A 23,720-nucleotide genomic window follows, 5' to 3' on the forward strand; every position below is an offset into this window, starting at 1 on the left:
CAAACCAAGCATGCATATATTGCTCGCGAATTTTTTACGTCAGTATATCGTCAAATGGGAATACCTCAAAACTGTCGCTGCATAAAGAGTCGTAACAGTTGTATTGAGGTTTGTTTTTTTTTAACCCAAAAAGTAACGAACATTTCTTGGATTCTTTTGTTCAGTTTTAGTGCGTTCGTGAATGTTCTGACGAACTAAAACTGTTCGAAAATATCTGTGAATATCGATAAATAACTTCCCAAAAGTATGAATTAGTCCCGACTCCTGAGCCAAAAATGCTTTTGCAGCATCATTCCAATGCGTGATTGAAAAGAGGTGCAATTAGCAAGCCGCTCATGTCTATATCATCTGCCTTCTATTACTTTATATTGTATTGCATGCCAGGGAAAACAATTTCCTGCGATCATAACCTCTTCATTCTGCCCCCGTTTCATTGTTATTACTGCTTCGCCTTGCTCCGCAGTTGTGGAATTTTTGTTTGTACAACAGCCTTTTTTAACGCTTTCAAGGCCCTTTAGCTACTTAAAAAAATTTAGCACTTCTTACCTTTTAACAACGGACTGGTTCCGGGATGCAATGGTTAAGGCGTTCTAACGCTGAATGGCAGCCCGCAAGGTCGAACCCCAGCCGCGAGAGCTCCACGTCAATTGGGGCAAAACACAAAAACGCCCGTATGTTGGGCAATGTTAGTGCAGCTTCAGAAATTATTATTTCTCTAACCGCATGACCCACGTGCCGCTGACCGGCGTTAACTGTAGCCGGCAATATGCGATATACAATAAACGAAGAAGAAGCTCATCGGATCTGAGCCGGTAGTCACAACTTCATCCGTGCATATTAGGACGTATTGTGTATTTACAATTTCATAAAGAACCGCTTGAGTTGCAGCTAAATTCGCAGCAAAGAATTTTTTATAGTTTGCTTACGGCAGTCTGGTGGCCTTGAAGTTCCGCTTCATCGTGAGCTAACACAAAGTAATGCATCTTCAGCATGAAAAACATGACGCTGCTGGCAGCGAAGCAGTAAGCAAGGCCCATCGCAAGTGTATGCAGCTTTACCAGCGCTCCCGACGCTGCAAGCACACCAGGGGCTTTCTGAACGAAGTGACGCACACTACGCTGGACACACTTTGATTTATCATCTCTCGCTGGCAGGGACGCCTGCATTCCAGGTTAATAAACCCACTACGTACCGCTCATTGTCCATCGTGGCGCCAAATGAGGTATGCTGTCTTCGGAATGCAATATAGGAAAGCCCGTTCAGTCCACAAGGGTGTAGCTACCTCTGGCCGCATTTGCTGTCCCAAATGAATTTAAGCCACCTTTGAAGGTGCTTGTTTATATTTTTATGCCTGTTCACATGCTGCTTTCAACTTGTCTTTGGGCAAGTAGTTTCCGGACTATAACGTTCATTCTCAGTAAGCGGCATGTGAAAAATTCGCCATTCAGAATGCTGCTGATATAACCCAGTGGGATTATTGCCGCGGTCAGAAGTCTAAATTCGAATAGTGATGAATTTGAATGCGTCGTGTCTTTTAACGTTACTCGATGCACCTAAACAAAATGTACTGCAGATTTTGAGACTGCTGTCCGTCACACTTAGGGCCAGCGTTGCTCGATCAGGCAAGCTGTAGCACATTGAAAAAAGGGATGGAGTGCTATTACAAAGAGACGATTCCTATACTGTTAGCCTGATCATTATTCTTTCTTCTATCTTCTATGTTCTGTCTGCTGGGATACTAATTTCGCGTCAAGTACCAACTGGCCCGGATACTCCTCTTTTGTTTCTTCCTACGTTCGTTATCTGGCAGACAGACGACGCATACCTTTCGCTTCTGTACGCTTCGTGACAGAAGAGACGGCCAGGCAGACAGGCTCATCGTTGAGGGAGAAACACGACCATTTCATCCCTATATCAGGTTGCAGTGTTGCCAGTAGAAATGAAGGACTTTCTCTATGATACTTACGAGCTTACAGAACATTTGTTGTTTACTTCGTCTGCCCGATAAATGCCCTGCATGGCTCAATGGGTTATCAGTGTCGACAGCGTCAAAAACATCAGCGGGAGGATTCCTTTCGTATTGAGAAACAAGTGCTACAACAAGCCACAGTTCTCAAGAGGTGCTAGTAAATCTTTGGTTTCTTAACTATACCCCAAGTATCCTTCTTTTCATGTTTTGCTCTTATGCGTTGATAAAAGGCACCTTCATAAAATACAACACAGCAACGTGCTCGTCTGCTTCTGTAGAGAAGGTTATGCGATTTGCTTCGCGAATTGCCCGGCTGCATCGCGGAGGTCTTTCGGACCGGTGGTTTGGGCAAATGCTGTCACTTAACGCTGTTAAGTAAAAGTAACATCTGAATAACTGAGGTTAGCAAGATATATTCTATCTAATAAAAGCTTGCAGCCCTTTAATTTTTTCTTATTTTCTTTCGAACATTAAACGCAAAGTGTTGAATTCTAAAATTCAAACATCGCTGCGAAAATGAATGTTCAGTTTTCCCAAGCGCACGGTGCTTGCACCTTTTAGCGCAGCGCAAATTAAGGCACAGACAAGTCGGTAAATACTGCATTAAAACAAAGAAAGGCATCAGGAAAAGTTTAAAATTTTTTCGTATGGAATCGAATGCTCACAGGCATGTTTTATTTGTAGAACGTTACCTCAAAAAAAATTTTGTTAGGCTGCTTATCGAATTGATCTTTTCACGTCACCATATATAGCTTCAGTCCATTGATAAAGTTCTAACGAAACCCGCTGCGCCGGCAGCCGAGCTTAACCAAATTGGAGCTTTAAAAAATCCCTGCTGCCGGATTCGTAAAACCCTTCTAAGAACAGCGCGCTGTAGCAAAAACATTAAGGGATCCACAAACTGAGGAAAATTTTTTAGCTCAGCTAAACATACTGCCACCTTTATTAATACTGCCGATTTCAGTGATGTATTCGAGTCTCTACGGTACAGTATCGATTATTTCTTCTAAATAGCCTTGCTCTTATCGATACCTTCCCGGAAAAATTGTCACTACGAGCGCTACATGCACATTCCCTTGCAGCCAACATCACATGATTCTCTTGTATGATTGCGTTTTGTGTTTTTCTTGGTGCCTTTTATTTTTTATTGGTGCTTTTTTTGCTGTAAAATGTCTTTTAATTTCTGCTACCACTAAAGGCAACGTCTTTTCCAGAATTTTAAAAAATTGAAAATTATTAAACTGTACGTGTTTTAATCTGAGTGTGTTTGAAATTTTTATGTTTAAACCTGATGTCTTCTAGAATGTGTGTTTCGAAAGCATTTAAAACTGCGTGTGCTTTCATTTGGAGTGTTTTTGTTCTGTACGGTGCAAATTTTAGTTCTGTGAGATGAAGTGTGAAATTGAATCCTGTATAATCTGTACAAGCACTACTGCCGAACTGTACATAGAGGGGGCCGGGCTTTGTCAAGCCGCAGTCATGCGGCTTTTACTCGTCACCCCCTTTTCTCCTTGAGAAAGAAAATAAAGACGATTTGATTTGAAATCAATTTCAGTTTTGTATCTTTTATCGGTACCGGAAATACAATTTTTGAGGGTATCGGGCATCGGTATCGAAATACTTTCTTGAAATATCGTGCGCAGGCCTGGCACAACTTTACTCTGTTATGCTGGAATATATTAATCTTGTGCGTCCCCAAACTTGGCGTTCATATTCAGGGATTCAACCTAGTGCGCATTATCGGTGGGACTAATTTCCGCCCTTTTAGCGTTATGCTCGGACTTTGTTCGGCTTCGCCTCGCAGCGTTGGTCGATTCCAGGCCTATAGCCTGTTACGTACAGCGTATCCGCCACTGCACTAGGCATTACATGAAATCTTTCGGCTAACAAATGGAGACGCTATACTGCCATCCATATATGAATCGAGGCTACACGTAAAACTATTCACGTTTGTTTTTATTTATTTATTTATTTTATTGATACTGTTGACCCTCGCTTGAGGGTCGTTACAGGGAGGGAATACAAATGCAATGTACAACAGAAAAAATTCATGTCTCATAACATCAAGTTGGTGGCCCCGACACAAAATATCGATAGAACGTTCGAACTTGTGTACGTCCGATTGCTCAACAACTTCAACTGGCAAAGCATTCCACATTTCGATGACATCAGGAAAAAAAGAGTACCTAAAAACATCAACACGTGAGTCGTAAGGCTTGATTGATCGAATGTGGCTTGTTCTCGCGCTGCGTCTTCCCAGAGGCTGAACATACCTATCTGATTTTATCTTGAAGTGCCATTGAATTATTTGAAAGAAAAGCTTTAGTATTGATTTTTTTCTTCGATTTTGAAGTGACTCGAGCCCACATGCGTTCAGCATTTCCGTCACTGAGTCCCTTCTTCTGTATCTTGACGAAATAAACCGAGCAGCCATTCTTTGAATTCGTTCCAGTTTATCTTTTAGAACTTTTTGGTGAAAGCGGACTGGCTTTGGCTCACCTCTGCATTTGGCCGTGCTGAATTTGGCAGCATCTTGTCAGTGTATTAAAAGTCTACTTTCGTAAATATGAAACCAATTCGTTGGAAGTGTACTTCCATTTTAACAGTCTGGCAGTCTCTGTATGAATATCTCCAGCACACTTATAACTGCCGTAGAACAGTCTAGTGCTCGAAATTGTGTTTCGGGAAATTGCTCTTGCCTGTGGGCAATTTATTTAAAGTGTACTTTCGTAAATACGAAATTAATATAGTAATACTTGTTGGGGGGGGGGGGGGGGGGCTAGTTGGTGCATGTTTCCAGAAAATGGTTGTTGCGCCGAAACAGACAACACACAGAAAGCTAGACGGGCCAGGCGCAACTTCCAACTGATTTATTCACCGCGAACGCGATGAATATAAGACTAACAATCAAGAAGGATCGCAAGAACCACACATGCGCGGGAGGGTTGTACAAAATTTGAAAAAATTGAAAGAAATTTGAAAAAAAGAACATAGCCGAGTCACACAGGTGTCTCACCCCCGTGTATATAAAAAAGGAGTTTCATCCTTATATATTGCAATTGAGGGGGTACTAACACAGTCGCTACAGTTGCTTTTGATATAGAAAGCCTCTAACAGTTCACGGGCTGTCTGGTCCTGACTTCTGCTTAAAACCTTCGTTTCTTTCAGCCTTGCTGTACAGTTAGTCTTTCTTTCTTCACTGCAGGCTTTACAGTGGTGTGGCAGATGTGAGCCTGTGCCATTTTTTAAATCCGGATTGTGCTCTGCTAATCGGTCGTTAATACAGCGGCGGTTTGGCCGACGTACTTCTTTCCGCACGTCAGAGGAATCTGGTAGACGACTCCCACGGCACATTTAACAAACGGAGCTGCATGTATTTTCTTACATTCAGTTTTCTTTGCCTTGTTGGTATCAGTTTTAACGCACAGGGCAGCCAGTTTCTTGGGGGCGGAAAAAACCACAGGTACCTTGTATTTTGTTGCCACATGCTTCTAATTGTGCGCCACCTTATGGGTGTACGGGATCACAACCGGTATAATTTTGGTTTTCGTGACCACATGTTCATTGCCTTCGTTACTACATTCTTTCTTTAGTTTTCTCAACAAAGTTTCTGCTACTGTGCTTACAATCGACGTTGGAAACCCTGCTTGTTCCAACTTCCGAACCTGGGTTTGGAAGCTTTCGCTCGCTTTATGGCAACATGATTTCTTCAGCGATGCTTCCAGGCACATCTGGGCAATGGCGCGCTTTACAGTCTTTGAATGGGCAGAATCATAGGGCATTAATTCCTTTCGTGCGCGAGGGCAATACATCCAGCAAAAGCTTTCGTCGTTAAGGGTGATGTTATTGTCTAAAAACTGCAACCTATTGCCTTGGGCAACTCATGGGTGAAGTCCAAACCTTTTCCAAGTAATTTAAAAGCAGATAAAATTTTTCCACTGTTTGTGAGTAAAATGAGGAAACCTGTTTTTTTAAAAATAATTAAAAAATCGTCAACATATCTAAAAGTTTTCAGCACTTTGGCTTCGTCAAAAGTAGCTACCAATGACCTGTCCAGCTCCGCAAGAAAGATGTTACACAGCACAGGAGCGACGCAGGAACCAATACAAATTCCCATTTTTTGAACAAACAGTTAGTCTGCAAATGATACCACAGTGCAAGACAGGTAAAACTCTAACATTGCCATGAAATTCTCAACAGAAACACCTGCAGCATTTTGCAGCAGCATTTTGCAGCATTAGCAGAGCACAATCGGGATTTAAAAATGGCACAGTCTCACATCTGCCCCATTACTGTAAAGCCTGCAGTGAAGAAAGAAAGATTAAGTGTACAGCAAGGCTGAAAGAAACGAAGGTTTTAAGCAGAAGTCAGGACCAGAGAGCCCGTGAACTGTTAGAGGCTTTCTATATCAAAAGCAACTGTAGCGACTGTGTTAGTACCCCCTCAATTGCAATATAAAAGAATTAAACTGCTTTTTTATATACACGGGGTTGAGACACCTGTGTAACTCGGCTATCTTCGTTTGAAAATTTGTTTCAATTTTTTCAATTTTTGTACAACCCTCCCGCGCATGTGTGGTTCTTGCGATACTTCTTGATTGTTTGTCTTATATTCATTCGCGTTCGCGGTGAATAAATCAGTTGGAAGTTGCGCCTGGCCCATCTAGCTTTCTGTGTGTTGTCTGTTTCGGCGCTACAACCATTTTCTGGAAACGAAATTAATTCTTCGAAAATATTCTTAAATTCTAACAAATAGGCAGTCCGCATAAACATATCTGCAGCAAACTTCAAGCTGCCGTAGAACAATCTAGTCTTCAGAATTGCGTTCTCATGTTGGCAGTGTGTTTAAAGTGTACTTTCGTAAATACGAAATTAATTCATCCAAAGTATGTTTCCATTTTAACAAATGGGCAGTCCACATAAAGATATTTGCAGCACATGCAAGCCTCCGTATAGCTCTAGAAATCGAGCTTCGGGAAATCGCGTTTGCATGTTGGCCATGTAGAACTTAAAGTGTGCTTTCTTAAATACGAAATTAATTCGTCCAAAGTATACTTTAATTCTAACAATTTGACAGCAGGCTTCAAGCTGCCGTGGAACAATCTAGTATTCGAAATCACGTTTCGGGGAACAGTGAAAGCTATCCCTTTTCTGTCGTGTTTTCGCTTATGGTAACTTCTAGCAGGAATACAATCTCCACTTATTTACATCACGTGTGGAGAACATGATAGCATTCTAGCGGAAAGGGCGCCTTGGGCACCTATGTGCCCGAACATGCTCGCGAAAAGGTCGCCGACACTCAAGGCCGATCGGCTCCCATAGACGGCTATGTATTTGAGTTCGGCTCTTGGCCGATGCCTAACGCAAGTTACCATCAGAAATTCTGTTCGGCAACTGGCAAAGGACATGGTTAATTGGGGTGACATGGGTGAGGCCTTTGTCCCGCAGTGGGCGTAGCCGGGCTGTTCACGATGGTGATGATTATGTATATTCTTTGTCTGTTCAATATATCTTTTTTGTATATTTTAATCTCTAGCGCAGCTTTTTTTTTCTTTACTACCGACTTGGCATCATGAACAAAAACACAAAAAAGATACAGGGACATGAAACTCAAACCCCTAGTCACTCTCTGGCCAGTGCCCAGTGGTAAAATGGATTAAATCATTTCAATTTGTACAGGAGAGGTAGCCACTGAAGTAGAGCAGCTTGCTCTCCGAACACCTCCTATCTACATGTATAGATGACACTCTCATGGAAATACTGTTGACCAGGATGTGCAACAATGTGTTCAAGTCTGACATCTATTCTCGTGCGCCATACGCTGTGAATGCGCAGCAACATTAAATGAGCCACCTCGGCGGACATATAGTCACTTATTATGCTTCCACAGATATGCGCAAAGATGGTATCGCTGTTGTCCTTGGTGCGTTTTATCAAATGTAGTTCCTTTGATGAATGAATTAATGAATAAATGAATGAATGATTGAAAGAATGAACTTTATTTTCGTCATCATTGGGCGTCACGTTCTAGGTGCAGCAATTAGGAGGGGGTGCCTCTCAGCCGCCTCTCAGCACCGGAGACCGCGGAGAGAGTCTTGAAGCAAGCTGTCTCCGCCTGACGGTTGATGAGTCTTTGCTGATCCGGGTCCTCTTGAGCGGGTCAGCGCTTTGAAAACTCCCGCTCGTAATAAAAGCGAGGAGGAACAAGGTGTTGACGCTCCTCACAAGATGGCAGCACACGATTGTAAATAGCCTTCCAAATCGCACTCTATATGTGTGGATGCTGGTTGAAAATTGGTTTTGGGGGAAAGGAAATGGCGCAGTATCTGTCTCACATATTGGTGGACATCTGATGCGTGCCGTAAGATACGGGAGAAAGGAGGGATTGTAAGAAGAAAGGTATAACGAGGTGCCACAGTGGAAAGTTCCGGAATAATTTCGACCTCCTGGGGAACTTTAACGTGCACTGACATTGACAGCACACGGGCCGATGAATGCCAAGATTCACCGCCACTGCATCTGAAAGACGAATTACGACCCTGGTTCGTGATTATCAACAACAAACGGGAGACGGCGGTCCGTGAAGGTCAAGTGAACCAAGCCCGAGCGAGACTCACACCGGCACGGAACACATCCGCTGCCCGTCTTTCGCTCTCCCTCGCGACGACTACAAGTTCATCTTTAGACCAAAAGAACACCTGGTCCTTCATCAAATACGAGCCCTTGACATCCAAGTGCCCATCCAGACTGCTGTCAACCGGCCCGTAACCTGGTCATCATCCGTATCAAGGCCGAAGAAAACATAGCAGTAAGCAGCACTTGCGGCGAAAACCTTGCTTCAGCTCTCTGCAAACTGGAAACCATAACCATCAAAGGGAAATAAAAAAAAATAGCTGCTTACGCGGCAGGCCCAGATTTCTCCCGCAAGGGGGTCGTGAGCGGCCTCTACCCGGCCCCAACTCCAAAGCAGCTTATGGACAACATCCGAACCAACGGTCCAGTCGTACTTCAAGCCCTCTTGCTTGGCAAGTCAAACGACGCTTTACTGACATACGAAGGAGCACACGTTGGATTTCACGTGTACTACGAGGGTTAAACTCCGTTGGCGCCCCTACCATGCCCGGCAACAGATATGCCCCACCTGCGTGGAATCGGGCCACAGGGCAGACGTTTGCCCGCAACCGCAGCTCCGGAGATGTACTACAGACTGCGGAACCCTCAATCCTTCTACCGACCACCCATGCGAGCCAGCATGCCGACAATGTGGAGGAGATCACGCCACGACTCACCAAAAATGCCTAATGCGACAACGCAAACCATAAAACAAAAGATACTACGGTCGCCGCAAGAACAAGCTCCGCCCATCGCTCAGCGACCGATAATAAGTCATCACCTCCAACCACGAAGACTCGCTACTGCCAACAGCTAAACCAACAGTGTGGAGCCCCCCCCCCCCCCCCCCCTCCCCCCACGGATCACTCCCGGCGGCGCATTACCAAGGGCCGCTAACGACAACCTGAAAACAGCTGGAGGCCCCATGGCTTCCCCTCAACATTTTCCCCGCCCATCACTCTGCGGTCTACCAACACAACACCCATCTTCCCCTCCTAGTATTACCCCGAATTCAAAACACACCACAAAAACAGACGAAACACCAAACAAACGAGGTCAACACACACCCTCAAGGACAGGAATTTCTTACCCTCGAGGAGTTTCAGAGAAAACTTAGAACCAATTTGAACAATTCCGAACGTAAATCCTTAATAAGGTAAGAACACGTAGAAGCAGCACTTCAGAAAATCAAAGAACAGTCACAGCAGGAACTTCAAAAATGAAGGCGGGAAATGCAGCGACAGATATCAAGTCCAATAGAAATAGCTGAAACAATGAGTAGCCTCACGAACGTAATCACTGCTCCACCAGCCATCGTGACTACAGATACGCCGAGGGGATCCCGCGGAGCCTGCCCGTAACCCATAACCCCCCCCCCCCCCCCCCCCAAATAACACGACCGGGTCTCAAAAATCACAATGGGCCGAGCTAAGAACAGAAAAGAAATACGCCAGCTATCACAATATGGTGGTGGTATAGCCATAGCTATAAATGAAAAAGAGCATCCTTGTAAGCATTCATCCACAACCACTCAATCCCACCACACATTATTGCCCTAAAGGACACAGGTACTACGCCTACCCTAACAGGTTACGCTACAGTCACACACTCGACACGCACGGCAATCCATGTGAAAAATACTCTTACAACTATTCAACATACGCTCAGTGGTCAAACAACCGAACACATATTCATAGAGATCGTTCCCCTAACACCACACACACCCAGCCTCTTCATCGCTAATATTTACCGCCCCCCAGAGCTACCAGCCACGGGTTCCAACAGGTACTCGCAGATTTCAAACACACCGCGGGAGCCCACCTCGTACTTGTAGGAGACTTCCATTCAGGACACTGCATGGGGGTATCCCCAAAACACATCGAAAGGCACTCGCTTACACGATGGATGCATGCAGCAGTCTCTCACACTCCTGCTGACCCGATGCGCCTACGAGGATGGGCAATAGCGTAATAAGAGACACCACGCCGGATCTCGGATTTACCAGCACTCACAAATTCATCTGCCACGAAGTTTACCAGACACCCTCGGCAGTGATCAGTACATCATACAGGCACCAATACAACATAACACAAAGCGCTACAAACCCAGAAAGCAACACCTCATCAAGTGGGACGCATTCCGAGAACACCTAGCCCAAAACGCATCCAGCACATAAGAGTGCCCTCTGGACGCGTGGATTAACCAAGCCCACGGTGCACTAAAGCACAACTCTAAACATGTACAAACTACAGCTCAAGCCCCACAAGTAGACTCTGACCTCCTGCGCCTCTAGGAAGCCAGAAAGAGTTTAATCAAAGTGTGGAAACGTCACCGACACAATAAAAAGCTGCGGAAGCGCATAGAACAGGTCACAACACAAACAGCTGCATACGTAGAAATTTTAACCAATACCAACTGGAGAGGGTTCTGGGTCACACTACAAAACGTATTAAGCAAAAACATGAACATCCTCCACAGCGTCCTCGACCCCATAACGACCAAACGACAAACGGCTGACCGCCTTCCCAAACTAATATACACTGCCACCAAGCAAAGAACAGATACATTACAATGCCTACAACAGAAATACATAGCATCTTCCTTCCAAGCTACGGCAACACCGGCAACCCCACCACCAGCCCATCCTTAGCTTGACCAAGATATCACCGTTGCCGAGGTAAAGGCTTCCCTGTCCCACATTACCAGCATCACAACCCCCGGACCTGACCAAACAACCCATCAACTTCTGCGCTGATGACACGTCTAAGGAGCAGCCCATGCGGTACTACAACTAATACTGGAAAGCATGTACCATGCAGCAGCAGAGGAAACACGCCAACGTCATTTTTATACCTAAACCTGAAAAACCGATATCACTAGACTACCTCCGTCCTACATCCCTAACTAGCTGCGTAGGTAAATTATTTGAGCATATCTTGCTTTGAAGGCTACCCCCACATTTGGAAACCAGTAACTCTTTCTCACACATAAGGTCCGGCTTTCGACCTCACATTTCAACACACGACAAACTCCTCCAACTCAAAGAAACTGTGCTAAACAATCAGGCGCAAACACGCCACTCGAGCAATACTAGACATACACAAAGCCTGCGACAATGTGAACGACGACCATATTTTATCAACACTAGCGAAACAAACTACGGCACGCGTACGTAGAAATACCTACAAGCATTCCCCTCCCAGCGCCGGCGACTATGACGTTGGCTGCCTTACATCAGCCACCATATAACTACCCAACCACGGCACTCCACAAGGATCAGTTTTATTCCCGCGCCTATTCATTGTCGCCATCACTGCGCTGGCTGAACTATTTGAAAATATCTGGAACCTCTACCACGCAATACAGGCTTATGGTATTAAATTCTGGTATCACAAATTCGCTTGCTGCCGGGTTTGCGCATTGCCCAAGCTATAATTTTATAATATCCAAAATTTTATTTACCCGCAACAATTATGCAAGTTTTCTTGCTAATTCCGAAAATTGTGTAAAAAGATGTGGAGAAAGTTTTGGAATGGAACATCGCACTAATCACCTGCTACTCAACTCCGGAAAGATGAACGGCCCCCCAAAAAAAGCGCTGTAGAAAAGACTTCTCGCTAGTAAGGAAGAAACAATCTACAACCATGTTACATCAGACGTCTTCCTGTTTGCCTTCTATACTTATCTTTTGCTTCTTCACAGAGGCCTTCACAGACTGCTATTTGCCGAGGTAACAATGTGCACGTCGTAAAAGCCCCGCATGAAGTTTTGTTGAAGTAAACTTCTGCACTGTTTTTGTGGTCATAAGTGATAAGCAAATTTGGTTCCACCTTCATCTTTTTTTTTGCGCCTAGTCCTGTTAGCGCCGTTTTTACCATTAAGGATAAGGCATCTTAGGAGCATGCGGGATGATTGTGGTGTCTGTCGTTCTGTTAGGGATGATTTTTCTTCATTAATTTACCTGCCGTATTCTAGGTGTAAACAGGGTACAGGCATATGCGGGTATTCTAGGTGCAAACAGGGTACACGCGTCATCATATACAGCGGTCAGGAAAGCATCAAGGGCTAATTATAGTGGTCTTTGGACAGTGAAACAGCGGTGGAGTTGCCGCACAACACCAAGATAGGCGCTGAACCCACTCATCGGGTGATTGCACCTTACAAATAAAAAAAAATGACTACACGAAGTGTGGGTCACCCCCTCTGAAGCAAAAAATATCGAGTGATCACTTTAGTGCAGCACTCCTTCTCGGGGAGCGTTTTCATGTGTCCATACACTCGGTAGTACTGAATAGCTTTTAACTACAGACTCCGATGACTGTTAAAGGAGAAAATATAGTGCAACGGAAAGCTCGGAACATGCGTCTTTCTGGTCTGCCTTAGTGTATCTGAGAGCTGTGGCTTTTCGTGAGCGGTTAAACAAAAAAAAATCCAAATGGTGTAGGTTCGACGCTTCCGTTTGAACGGACGGACACGCACATGTACAGGAGGAAAAGCCGCGGGCGATGCACTTTAATGCATTCTTGGCCGAACGCTGAAAGCATTGTTGTTTGCGCAGGACCCGAGGAGGACGTTCGCTGAGCGATTCCGTTTCAACACACACGTACGAGAAGAGGATGCAAGGGGGCTGGAGAGGAAAGCCGTCACTGATGCGGGACTCGAAGTTCTCGACTGTCGCACTTACGTCTGCCACTGGCAGTTCGTGAGCCTAGATGCCTGCCTCGGTGATCGTGAGGAGTGTTGCTTTCGAGGCATGTGCTTCAGTGTTCTTCCTTGCAACCACGCTTTCTAATATAGATGGACATTTTACATCCGTATCCGAAAGCTTGTGGAAGATGGTACTGGCGAAAAAAAAAATCTACTTCCGTCGGTGCCTCTCCATGTATAGTGGAATGGATATATGGAGCCGTATTGTCATTTTTCGAATTACATTCTTATGTATTGAATCTCAAGCAATGTGCACCTTCGATGCAAAGAAAGTACCTTTTATTCGCCGAAGTTGCTTCCCATAAGCCTTTGACAGCGGGTGCATGTAAACTGCATTTTTTAACGTTCGTTATTTCTCGCACTGACATGCGTTCGAAGCACATGCATTCTTCGTTTGATTCAAAGCAAGTTTCGAATGAGGAACAGTAAACCGGAAGCTATCGAGCGTTAAGTCTAATACTGAAAGCAGTTTCATATCTAGTGGTCTAAACACATCGATAGCGTGATATACGGCTAGCGCTAACTATTCTTTTGCGCTAGGTCAAGGAGAGAATCGTAATGTTTAGAATCAATTAAGAGCTTTTGTTTTGGCTTTTTCCGTGTGGGGCATGATTGAAAATGTGGAAGTTTGTTTTATGGTTTGGTTTATGGGGTTTAACGTCCCAAAGCGACTAAGGCTATGAGAGACGCCGTAGTGAAGGGCTCCGGAAATTTCGACCACCTGGGGTTCTTTAACGTGCAATGACATCGCACAGTACACGGGCCTCTAGAATTTCTCCTCCAAAGAAATTCTAGCCGCCGCGGCCGGGATCGAACCCGCGTCTTTTGGGTCAGCAGCCAAGCACCATAGCCACTGAGCCACCGCGGCGGCGGAAAATGTGGAAGTATTTGGTAGTTTGAAAAACGCAGGGAAGAGAGCTAGTTTCCTTCACATAAAGGTATGCCTCTGAGGCAGTTAGCAACTTTTACTCCGCTTTACCGATGTGACAAAGGGCAAGCTTCCAAGTTAAAGGTGTGGCGTCTTGGCAAGGAATACTATCCGTTACTTGCGCTGAAGCAGAGAGTTATGCACCTGGACGAATATTTAGGCAAAATTCAGAGCACAACGGCGGCTGCACGGACGCGCTCGGAAAAGACAAATAAGCTATGTGCACTTATTAATGCGAAAGAATTGGATAGACAGCTATGTGTACGCAAAATTTGTCGCCGGAAGTCGGTTCCCTGTGACGTCATCGATCAGATCACGTCAGGAGACATGTAAGTAATGAGACATGAGAATAAAAATAAAAGAAAGAAAATCGTGGTTCAGGTGGAAATAGAACACGGGCCGCCGGTGTGCGAGACAGGGATGCTGTTCCTTTTTTTTCCTCAATACGGAATTATTACAATGATACAATATTTTACGCATATGAGCGATTTACAAACATTACGAAAAATAGTGACAAATGAATACGCCTAAGCAATGAAGCACGACAAGTCAACGCAGAGCACATAGCTATAACATCATAATACGACATATGTAAGCAACAAAAAACTAGAAAAAGGAAATGAACAGGACAGCACTAAGAGTGAGTGCCACTCCGGTTCAAACTCGGTCTTGGCATATAATTCCTTTAGGTGTACAATAATTCTACTGATATGGTATTTACCATAAACAACAGAGTCACAATGTCGGTCCACGATGTGGTTTTCCACAGGCTGTGTAATCCAATTAAGATAACGCATCTAAAGGGTTCATCAACAAATCGCAGTGCAGTGAGATGTCGTACAGAATGCGGCGTCAAAAAAATAAGACTCCGCCACGGTACCTCGACATTTGAAGCTAAATATCCGCGCGTCTAGTGAATGCACAGTTCTGAAAAACGAATCTTCGAAATATGCAGTAAGGCCTACATGAGTAATTATGAGCGTGCTAATTACACAGGTTGCAATCAAGCGAGCACCAAATTTCCTCCGTTTATGGCAAATTTCTTCCGTTCCTGGCGTGCAGTTGTAGCTCCATCATGCGGTGCCCACTGAAAACCCCCTTGCAACATACAACGCTGGCCCAGCAGATGGGGCGGCGGACCGCTCGCAGCTTTCGCAATTTCCGCTCGCAAGTAGACTTACGTGCTTTTGTAAATATTGTGAGCTCAAAAAGACAACACGCGCAGGAAGAATGAAAACAAAGGCGCTATATTGTACCCCTGCTGTTATCTTTCTTCCTGCAGTGCTTGTCTTATTGTGCTGACATGTACGCTCAGTGCTATCGAGTCATGATTTCTATTTTTCACTTCCTTGTGACTGCGAAGAGTAGGTTAGGAAAGCAGAACATAGAATAAATCTGCATGCCTTGAAACCGTACGCTTGGGATTAATCTCAAACGGAATGTTTGGTCAGTTATGACGTAGTCCATAACTGAGACTTTCTTATTTGCTGCGGTAACTAACTGCAGATGATGCCATATTTGGCCTCTTGTAAATGACGGCCGTCGCTAGAGAGAGCGCTTAATGTGCTTGATCGCATGCCCCAACACGGCCTCTTGAAATACATCCCGGTTCAAAAGGTTGTCCGGCCTTAAAACCTGCCTTTATTGGAGGTCGAAGGCCCAAAAGCTCTGTTTGGGCCACTGATAGGCTCGTAATTTGCTGGTGTTGCAGTTTCCGTAAGAACCAGTTTCGCACTGTGAACTGTGAACTGAACTTCGGACTGTGAACAGCGTCGGTAAAAAAAACAACAACAGCGAACTTCCTTCTCTGCGAAGCTAGGTCGCTACCCTCGGCTCTAAGGTGACAGCTGCTACAGGTGCAATAAACTGCCAACAAAGTACACTTCTGTATGAAGGCTCTAACGAAACCACTTTTGCCTACACCGTAGAGGTCATTTTGGTCCATTCTGATCAGATCTGCATCACAGAGCGCAGTTTTAAAACCATGGTTTATTGCGATGGGGTAAGGGCTTTTAAAATTAACCAATATGCATATATGCCCAAAAAACTGCGACTGTCTTAAATATAGCTATCTATCGCACAAAATATGGATTAATGTTCTCTGTTGTTCCAATTAAGAGAGCATTTGCTTCCACAGCGACGGCATCACGGGATCCCATGAAATGTCTATATACAAACGATGCAGTGAATGCAGATCAAGGGCGCTTGCTTGGCTCTGTATCAAAGGAACTTCAGCCAATATTGTAAAACGTATGTCACCAGGATAAATTATGACGTATGGATATAACTATGTGGAATGCTCAATGTTCTGAAGTCTGGCCTTTCTTTCGCAAATTATTTTCGAGAGCAAGAGAGGAGGCACAACCTTAATGAAGACAGACATTTTTTAATAGTTCAGGGCACTTGAATTTCCTTCTTGACCCAACGTGCCATTCATAAAGAGGTAGCTGATGCAGGGAACTGGTTGGGATGATAGCTTTGTAATCCTCCTAGTCGCGCATCACACACTGGAGTAGCCGCAAACCAAATATGGAAGCACGACCAGAACAATTTGGTGACCTTGTGCCCAATGAAAACACAATAATTCCATTCTCCCTTTTTGGCCATTGATTGCGCTATTCAGATATGAACTGTGCCGAAAGAAAGTGGTAGGGTTTTAACTTAGTTAAAACGGGTAGAACTGTGAAAGCATGTGTTTAGCCTGGTTGGCTTATGGTTTTGCTTTGCTGGGTCGTTGGTATGTCTGGCGACGATATTGAACTTGAGTTAAGCTCTTATTGAGGTTAAGCTCATCTGATCTGTTCGCGGTGCAAGTGGAAGTTGATGAAGATGATGTGCTTTGCACAGCGCAAGAGCGTTCACTCTCAAAAGCGAACACGTTTCCACCAGCACTCCTAAAATATTGTCACGTAGTGGTGACTGCAGTTCGGAGAGCAGTAAAACAACGAGGATGTCTTCGAAACGGAACTTTTTATTCGGGCTGACTTGTGCCCGCAAAGAACTGAATCACTCGGCGGCGGCGTGCAACTAGCGTGCTCGGCGGTCGTCTAACTGAATGCGCGCCGCTGTCGGCCGTGCTCTTTTTAAAGCTGATAGCGAGCCTTCAAGATAAAGCTTTAGAAGTTACTAGAACATTCTGGCGCAAACTAGAATCGGCTCCGTCCGGATGCGGATGGATTTTACTTGGTTGGCGTCACTTACCTTCTCCTAACATTAAATTTCCCAACCAGAGAGACTTCCGTCGAATGTTTTCTTTTGAATCGAGCAATTGTAAAAATTGTGCAAAAATTGTGCAAAGATTGTGCAAAAATAAACACCGAATGTGGAAACACGGCGTCCTTTAGCGTGCATGATAGGGCTTTAGGCGTACGACATGGACTACGCTACAAAGATTCGCGGCAATATGCTGCCGCTTTAATTACTCAGGACACTTTAAAAGAGCATAGTTTTGCTCTTACATAAGAGAAAATGCTTACTGTTGGTAAAACAAACTCCTAAATTTGGTTACGACCCATAACTCATGCCTCGGAACTTCTATACTGCTGAGGGTTGGAACGATTCTCATTGCTTGTACGCCTTAACAGTGAGCAGTAGGCTGTCGTATCCAGGTATGATTTATTAGGACAAGTATATACACCAGCACTGGATAGCATTACAGCTTACAACGTCATCGGAATGACCTTCCATTAGGTTTCACCTACTCGCACTTGAAACCTATTACCGGCGCAACAACCACGCCATGTAATGTGTTAAGTATGTGACAAGCAGTGCTCAAGACTCGATGAGGGCCCCAGAAAAGCCGTTATGACATCTTACGGCACTAGCCCGGAGATGTCGGCTACAGCCGATAGAACCGCCAGTTATTAGATGGCTGAAATATTAGGTTTAAAACATCGTCCACCGAGCGGCGTGCCTTTCATTTTTGTGGCAACAGATGCTATAGGTGGAAGCAGCAAGGTTTTCATCGCGATGGTGTCCTCATCAAGCGTAGCTGAGTACAAGGCACGCGTGAAAGATGGTCAGCGCGTACCGGCCGTTCGTGGTGCGGAAAGTGCAAGATCGTGCCAGATTGTGCTGGCTCGCACGCGGCGATTGGATCCTTTCTGTTCACTGTTAAAGTGATAAATACCCCACAGTAGAAAGGTCAACACTCCAGATTAAACAAGGCTGCGCACTGCTCGCCCTCTTAGATGATTTAGAAAAGCAGGGGATAAAAAAAAAGACTGAGAGCACAGTCGTCAATGTGGAACAGGAATGTTTGAGCGTTTGAGCTTTGGTGGCTATATTTTTGAAATGCAGCGATCCCGTCCTTGTGATCTTGTGGCTCGAACCTAGGGCTACTTACGGCCGTGTCACTATGCCTCTGCTTCTGTCGCCCAAACTATAGGCTCCTCGCGTCTATTTCGCTGTGGTTCTTCTTCTGAAGCCCGCACCGATGTGTGTTCTTGCTTACTTCGTTTTGCTGAAGAGCGAGTTGACGGGCTATTTGGCTCTGCATGATGAATATACAGCGCAAGGCTAAGACTGCTGTCTCCACGGCACTTATGGCATCAATGTTTGAGCAAGCTCGCCGGATCGCTCAGGGGCCAGAACGTTTTGTTGCCTCCTGTACATTTTATCAGCAATTATGAGGGGTTCTAAACAGGGTAGAATGGCTAATTAGGCACGTTGGTATAGATTCCTTGCTACGGAACAGTTCGCAACGACGACAGACAAGAAAGGGGAGAACACTGTGAGGGGAAAAGTTCCGCAAGCAGGTTCGAGCGTCCTCCGAGGTGGGACCCCGGAGGATCCAGAAAACTGTCCCAGACCAAGCACGCCAGAATGGAGAACAAGAATGGTTTTACTTAAAAAGCGAGCAGTCACTGATGGGTAGGTAACTGCGCGGCTGAGGGTCGAGGAGTGGTTCCGGCGTGAGAATCCGCTGCCCGTCGCAAGAAAGGCGCCGGGGCCAAGCACCTCCGCAGGCCTGCTCTCCCTGCGGCCGGAAATCGGGCGCGAAGCACTAGCAGCAGTGGCCTTGACGACGCACCAGAGGGAAGAGACGGCCGCCCAGGTCTGGACACCCGGGCACGGCCCGGGGGGCACCTTTTCACGGCAGCAGGTCCCAGCCACGGGACGGCAGGCAGGAACCGCCAACAGGGCCGGCAGGATCTCGGGGCGGGCAGCACCTGCCTGTGCCCAGCACGGCGCCCGCACTCCGAGGCAGCAAAAGGCAGGCGGAAGACAGGATACAGCTCCTGGTTGCGCTGAACGGGACGAGGACAGCTTCGCCAGGCCTGGTCACCCGGGTTCAGAGAAGCCGTTCAGCCGTGACCTCGCCTGCTCCGTTGCCCGAGCTCGTCTTCTCGCGCCGCTTGCGCCACGCCCCGCGTCTCTCTTCTTTTTTTCTTCTTCCTTCTCTTTCCTAAGAGAGCGTCAGGCCACCACTAGTGCTGAAGGGCGCTGGTGGAGCATCACAAACACTCAGCAAAGCGCAAGATACAGGGTTTTCTTTCTCCTCGAAACCTTTCCTCACTTTCTTCCTTGTCTCGTGCGTGGGCGTTCATCGATGACGAAGGAGCGATACGTCCTCGTACACAGTGGCAGACGGAGCGAAAGTGAGGAGCGCGCTAATGTTATATAACTCGAAAACACAGCTCCTACTTAAACGTGACCCCTTGGACGTCTGTATCTGTTGCTGTGTTTCACGTTGTGTGGCCGGAAACCTGTATACATTAAATTTATACCTCTTAATTACCTCCAATGCGCTTCTCACTTGTGCCCATTCTGGAAGTATTTGCCGCTTCAATTACCTGACCTGTGCTTTTGTGGTCCGCAACACAACCCCATCCTAAAACCCTTGGCACTAACAGAGCGCGTGTGCCAGCACTTTTTTCACGCATATACCTTTTATGCCATTTAAATATATGTAATAAAAAGCATCCATATTGTGCGGGAAATAAAAAAAACAATTGGTTGACGAATATGAATACCGGAAGGATTGTTAAGGCAATAGCGCTGAGGATCCCTTCCGGCAGAAAACCCACCGTCGGCGTGACTGGAAATTCGTGATTGGACGTGAGGCTAGTGACTTAGAAAAGCATTTTCGCTGAAACGCAAAACGGCGTGTAGTCATATGAAATCGGAGAAATTGGACCGCTATCCTTTTGGTCACGAAGACGGGCATGCTAGCTGTACACCAGGGAGAATCGTTCATTTAGTGGGATAAATGAAGAACTTATACAAGTACCTCACATTGCAGAGTAGGAGAATTACATTGCTGTAATATTTAGTTAAGAAGGATCACTAATTGGCGTCACCAATTAATATAGACGATGATGAATAATAAAGGAGAATGTGTTGTGTCGCAGACAATCGTGTCGATGTCTGCAAAAGGGTACGTCAGGGAATCCCCAAGCGACCGAAGGGACCTTTTATACTCTAGCGGTGAACTTAATTGCCCCAAAAGTTTTTTGGTTTGCCTCCTCGGATTGTTTGCAGATGTTGAGCAGGCGCGCATCTGTCGGTGTTAACTGATCGCCATTACTCAAAGCGCAAGTTGTATGCAAACCACTCGCCTCACTTGCCTATCTCGTCCACAGACTGCTACCTGCCGTTCTTCAGACTGGACGCGGAAGTCCTCGTGAGAAGTGCGCTGCATTCCGGAACTGCTGCAGGTACTTGCCTCTAGAGATCCGCGCTGGAACACAGGGAAAATGCTGCGTGGAACACAATGTGATCCTCGTACAGGCAAGAAAACCGGTTTGATGATAACAAGACAAGCTGTGCCTGCACTTCGTGCGAAATGGGAAGTGGGCGTGTTTCTCGTGTGTCTTTTGTACGGAATACAATTCTAGGAATCGGGTGCTTACGTCCAGCGGACTGCTGTTTCTAAGGGAATAGTGAACTGATGATGCGCAGCTAGAGATGTGAAGGCCTGAAAAAAACACTGCAATTTTGGAAAAAAAACGGTTTTTTTCGTTTTTTTCAGACGAGCAAAAATGGAAAGAAACATCGAAAATTTCACAATGCAATTTCAAGGTCTTATGATTGCTTGCTTTCAGTTTAGGTTGTTGTTTTTCCTTTGATAACCATTACAGTGTGCATCGTTGAACGATTGGAGAGCAGTCGTCATCGCCGGTGCCAGGTAGTGCTTTTAAAATGTTCGTGCTACGAGTACGCGGGTTGAAGGCCAGGTCACATGTAAGATCCAGGCTTGATTTAAAAACACACTAATACTTGAACTCACGGCTGAAGTAGAACAAAATGGCTGCAAATTTTACAGCGCGACACACACAGCATAAATAACATAGGCTGCTGTGCACGTAAGCGGTTTTAGCCAAATACAAGCCTAGCTTCTTGATTTCCAACGTAGCAGAGTACAGGACATCCGCAGGAATTTGATCCAGGACAGGGGTCTGGGACTCAGCGAAGCACGTGGCCCCATCTACCTGGTGGCAAGGCCTTTGCACCAACCAGCCGCTAACTCATTGGCTTGCCGACTGCTGCAGATGCCACCATCAACCGCCAGCTGCGAACGAAACTGGTCACGTTTCGGAAACGTGCGAACAAGGACTCGCAACAGGCTTTCAGGGGAACGCGTACGAAAGCTCGTGTATGTGCAGTCGAACCTAGCTGTGGACACAACTTCAATCCATGCTGCTGCGCGTAGTGCCGCATCCAGCGACAGTGACTATGAGTCCGATATGGAGTGACTTATAGATCAGTTTTCATGTTTGCTTTCTCGGTGCAATAGAACAAGAAGTTCGTTCCACAAATATGATATTTAGATCTCCATATTCGCCTGAAGTGCAAATCATTATTTATCTTCTCGGTGCAATAGAACAAGTTCGTTTCACAATATGTCATCTATAACTGCATATTCGACTTTACTTCGGAGCATTATTATTGATCGTCGTGCTGTTGCAAATAAATCTGTTTTTGACACGTTTTGCAAAATTTCCAATTTTTCATGAAAAAAACCCTGAAAAGAATAGTTTTTTTCATGCCATTCAAAATTTCTTGAAATTTTACATCTCTATGCACAGCTGGAATGACCAGGCATCATGTAGCAGGCCCGCTCTGGGGTTTTTCCTTCAGTAATGATTGTGTCATGTTTTTTTCAGACAGTCACGTACGCCCTCTACCGGTATGCTCTGTTGCGTTTCATTAAAGTCATCGCATTATTAACTTTAGAATATCAAAATTTGTAATAAAGTGTTTCTGCTTCGCTAAGGGCGCTCTTTTAGTGTTCTTTCATTGTAAAATTTCTATAAATAGACCTATGTGCCCACTCTTTGCCATCTAACAATTCATCTATGCACAGCCTCTGCTTGGCAGCAAAGGTTTTGTATAGCTGCAAGCTTCACATCAAAATGAACTTAGATTTCTGCTGCCATTTGCCAAATTAATCGGATACAACACGTCCAGTTGCGGGAAATCATACGCATAGCGAAGGGGTTTATCACAAAAAATAGCGATTTTCATCGAATGTCCCATATATATGACAAACTTCTTCACCACGCTTCCCGACTTTTATGGCGGTCTCTCCATCTTTTTGTCTTGCTCAGTGGTGTTGGATGTATAGATATCACTTTGATTTTTGCAGAGAAGGTGACACCGCACACCCACTGCCCTTTGAGCATCATTCCGATTGGCGTTAAAAAGATGGCGCCACAATTCTACTGATGTATGTATTTTCGCTACAGCACAAATGCTAATGCGCCCATACATCCATGTGACATGAATGGTATTCACAACGTGACTTAAAACATATTTTTCGCAAGGCCGCTGAAGCATGATTGTCTTCTCTGTAACTAAATAAAAGGTCAACGACTACAGCGTGTGGTGTTAAAATTTACTGAAAAAACTTCCGCCGAGCTCATTAATAAAAGGTGAACCCGTTCTTGAGCATAAAACCTTACATCTGGTGAAGTTAGAAAGGAAGAGTGCACTGACTTTTATCAAGAATAAAGATTTTGCGGCTGCTCGCCAGCGCCTCATGGAAACAAAACCATGATCTTTTAAATACAATTTTTTGATATAGGGATGTTGCCTTCTCTTCGTAGTTAGCGTCTGCGAACACTTAGATCACGAATACAATTGCCATTACGCCAACTAGGTGGCGTGCTGCGACAGTAATGATCGTGATGTCAGCAGAGATACATCGCTTTTTTTTATACCATAGCTCAGGCTAATAAAGTGATTTTAAAAATATCACCAGTAAAGGAAGGCTGCTGATATCTGTCGCAAACAATGATAACCGCTTTTTCCCAGTAGCAGTTCTGCCGATTGCGGGCGGGAACATTAGGAGCACAAAAGCACTGAATGATGGGCGATATGGTGCTTCATTGCAGACCGCGTACGAGCGTGCACCAAAAAGGACAAGAAAGAGGCAGACAACACAAGCGCTCTTTTTTTTTGTTTTGCCTGCGGGAGTGATTTTGTGCTTTTCTTTCATGAATGAATCTATTCATCTTTCTTGCTCTTGTTCGTGCGTGCTTGTACGTGGTCTTGACAGCAG

The 23,720-nt window shown here is 45.3% G+C and overlaps 1 protein-coding gene across 1 annotated transcript in view; it reads right to left on the reverse strand.

Moving 5' to 3' along the window:
* Positions 1–20,858, reverse strand: part of LOC149360206 (tear acid lipase-like protein) — a 58,683-nt gene extending 37,825 nt beyond the window's left edge. The window contains exons 1-2 of the mRNA XM_089567804.1: positions 20,781–20,858; positions 19,082–19,390 (exon numbers count right to left, since the gene is read on the reverse strand). Coding sequence (XP_089423930.1) covers positions 19,082–19,390; positions 20,781–20,858 — 387 coding nt within the window. The remainder of the gene's footprint in view (positions 1–19,081; positions 19,391–20,780) is intronic.
* Positions 20,859–23,720: the final 2,862 nt, after the last annotated feature.

The sequence above is a fragment of the Amblyomma mixtum genome, chromosome 2 (genome assembly GCF_055824585.1).
Source record: "Amblyomma mixtum isolate Tamu chromosome 2, ASM5582458v1, whole genome shotgun sequence".
NCBI classification, from domain to species: Eukaryota; Metazoa; Arthropoda; class Arachnida; order Ixodida; family Ixodidae; genus Amblyomma; species Amblyomma mixtum.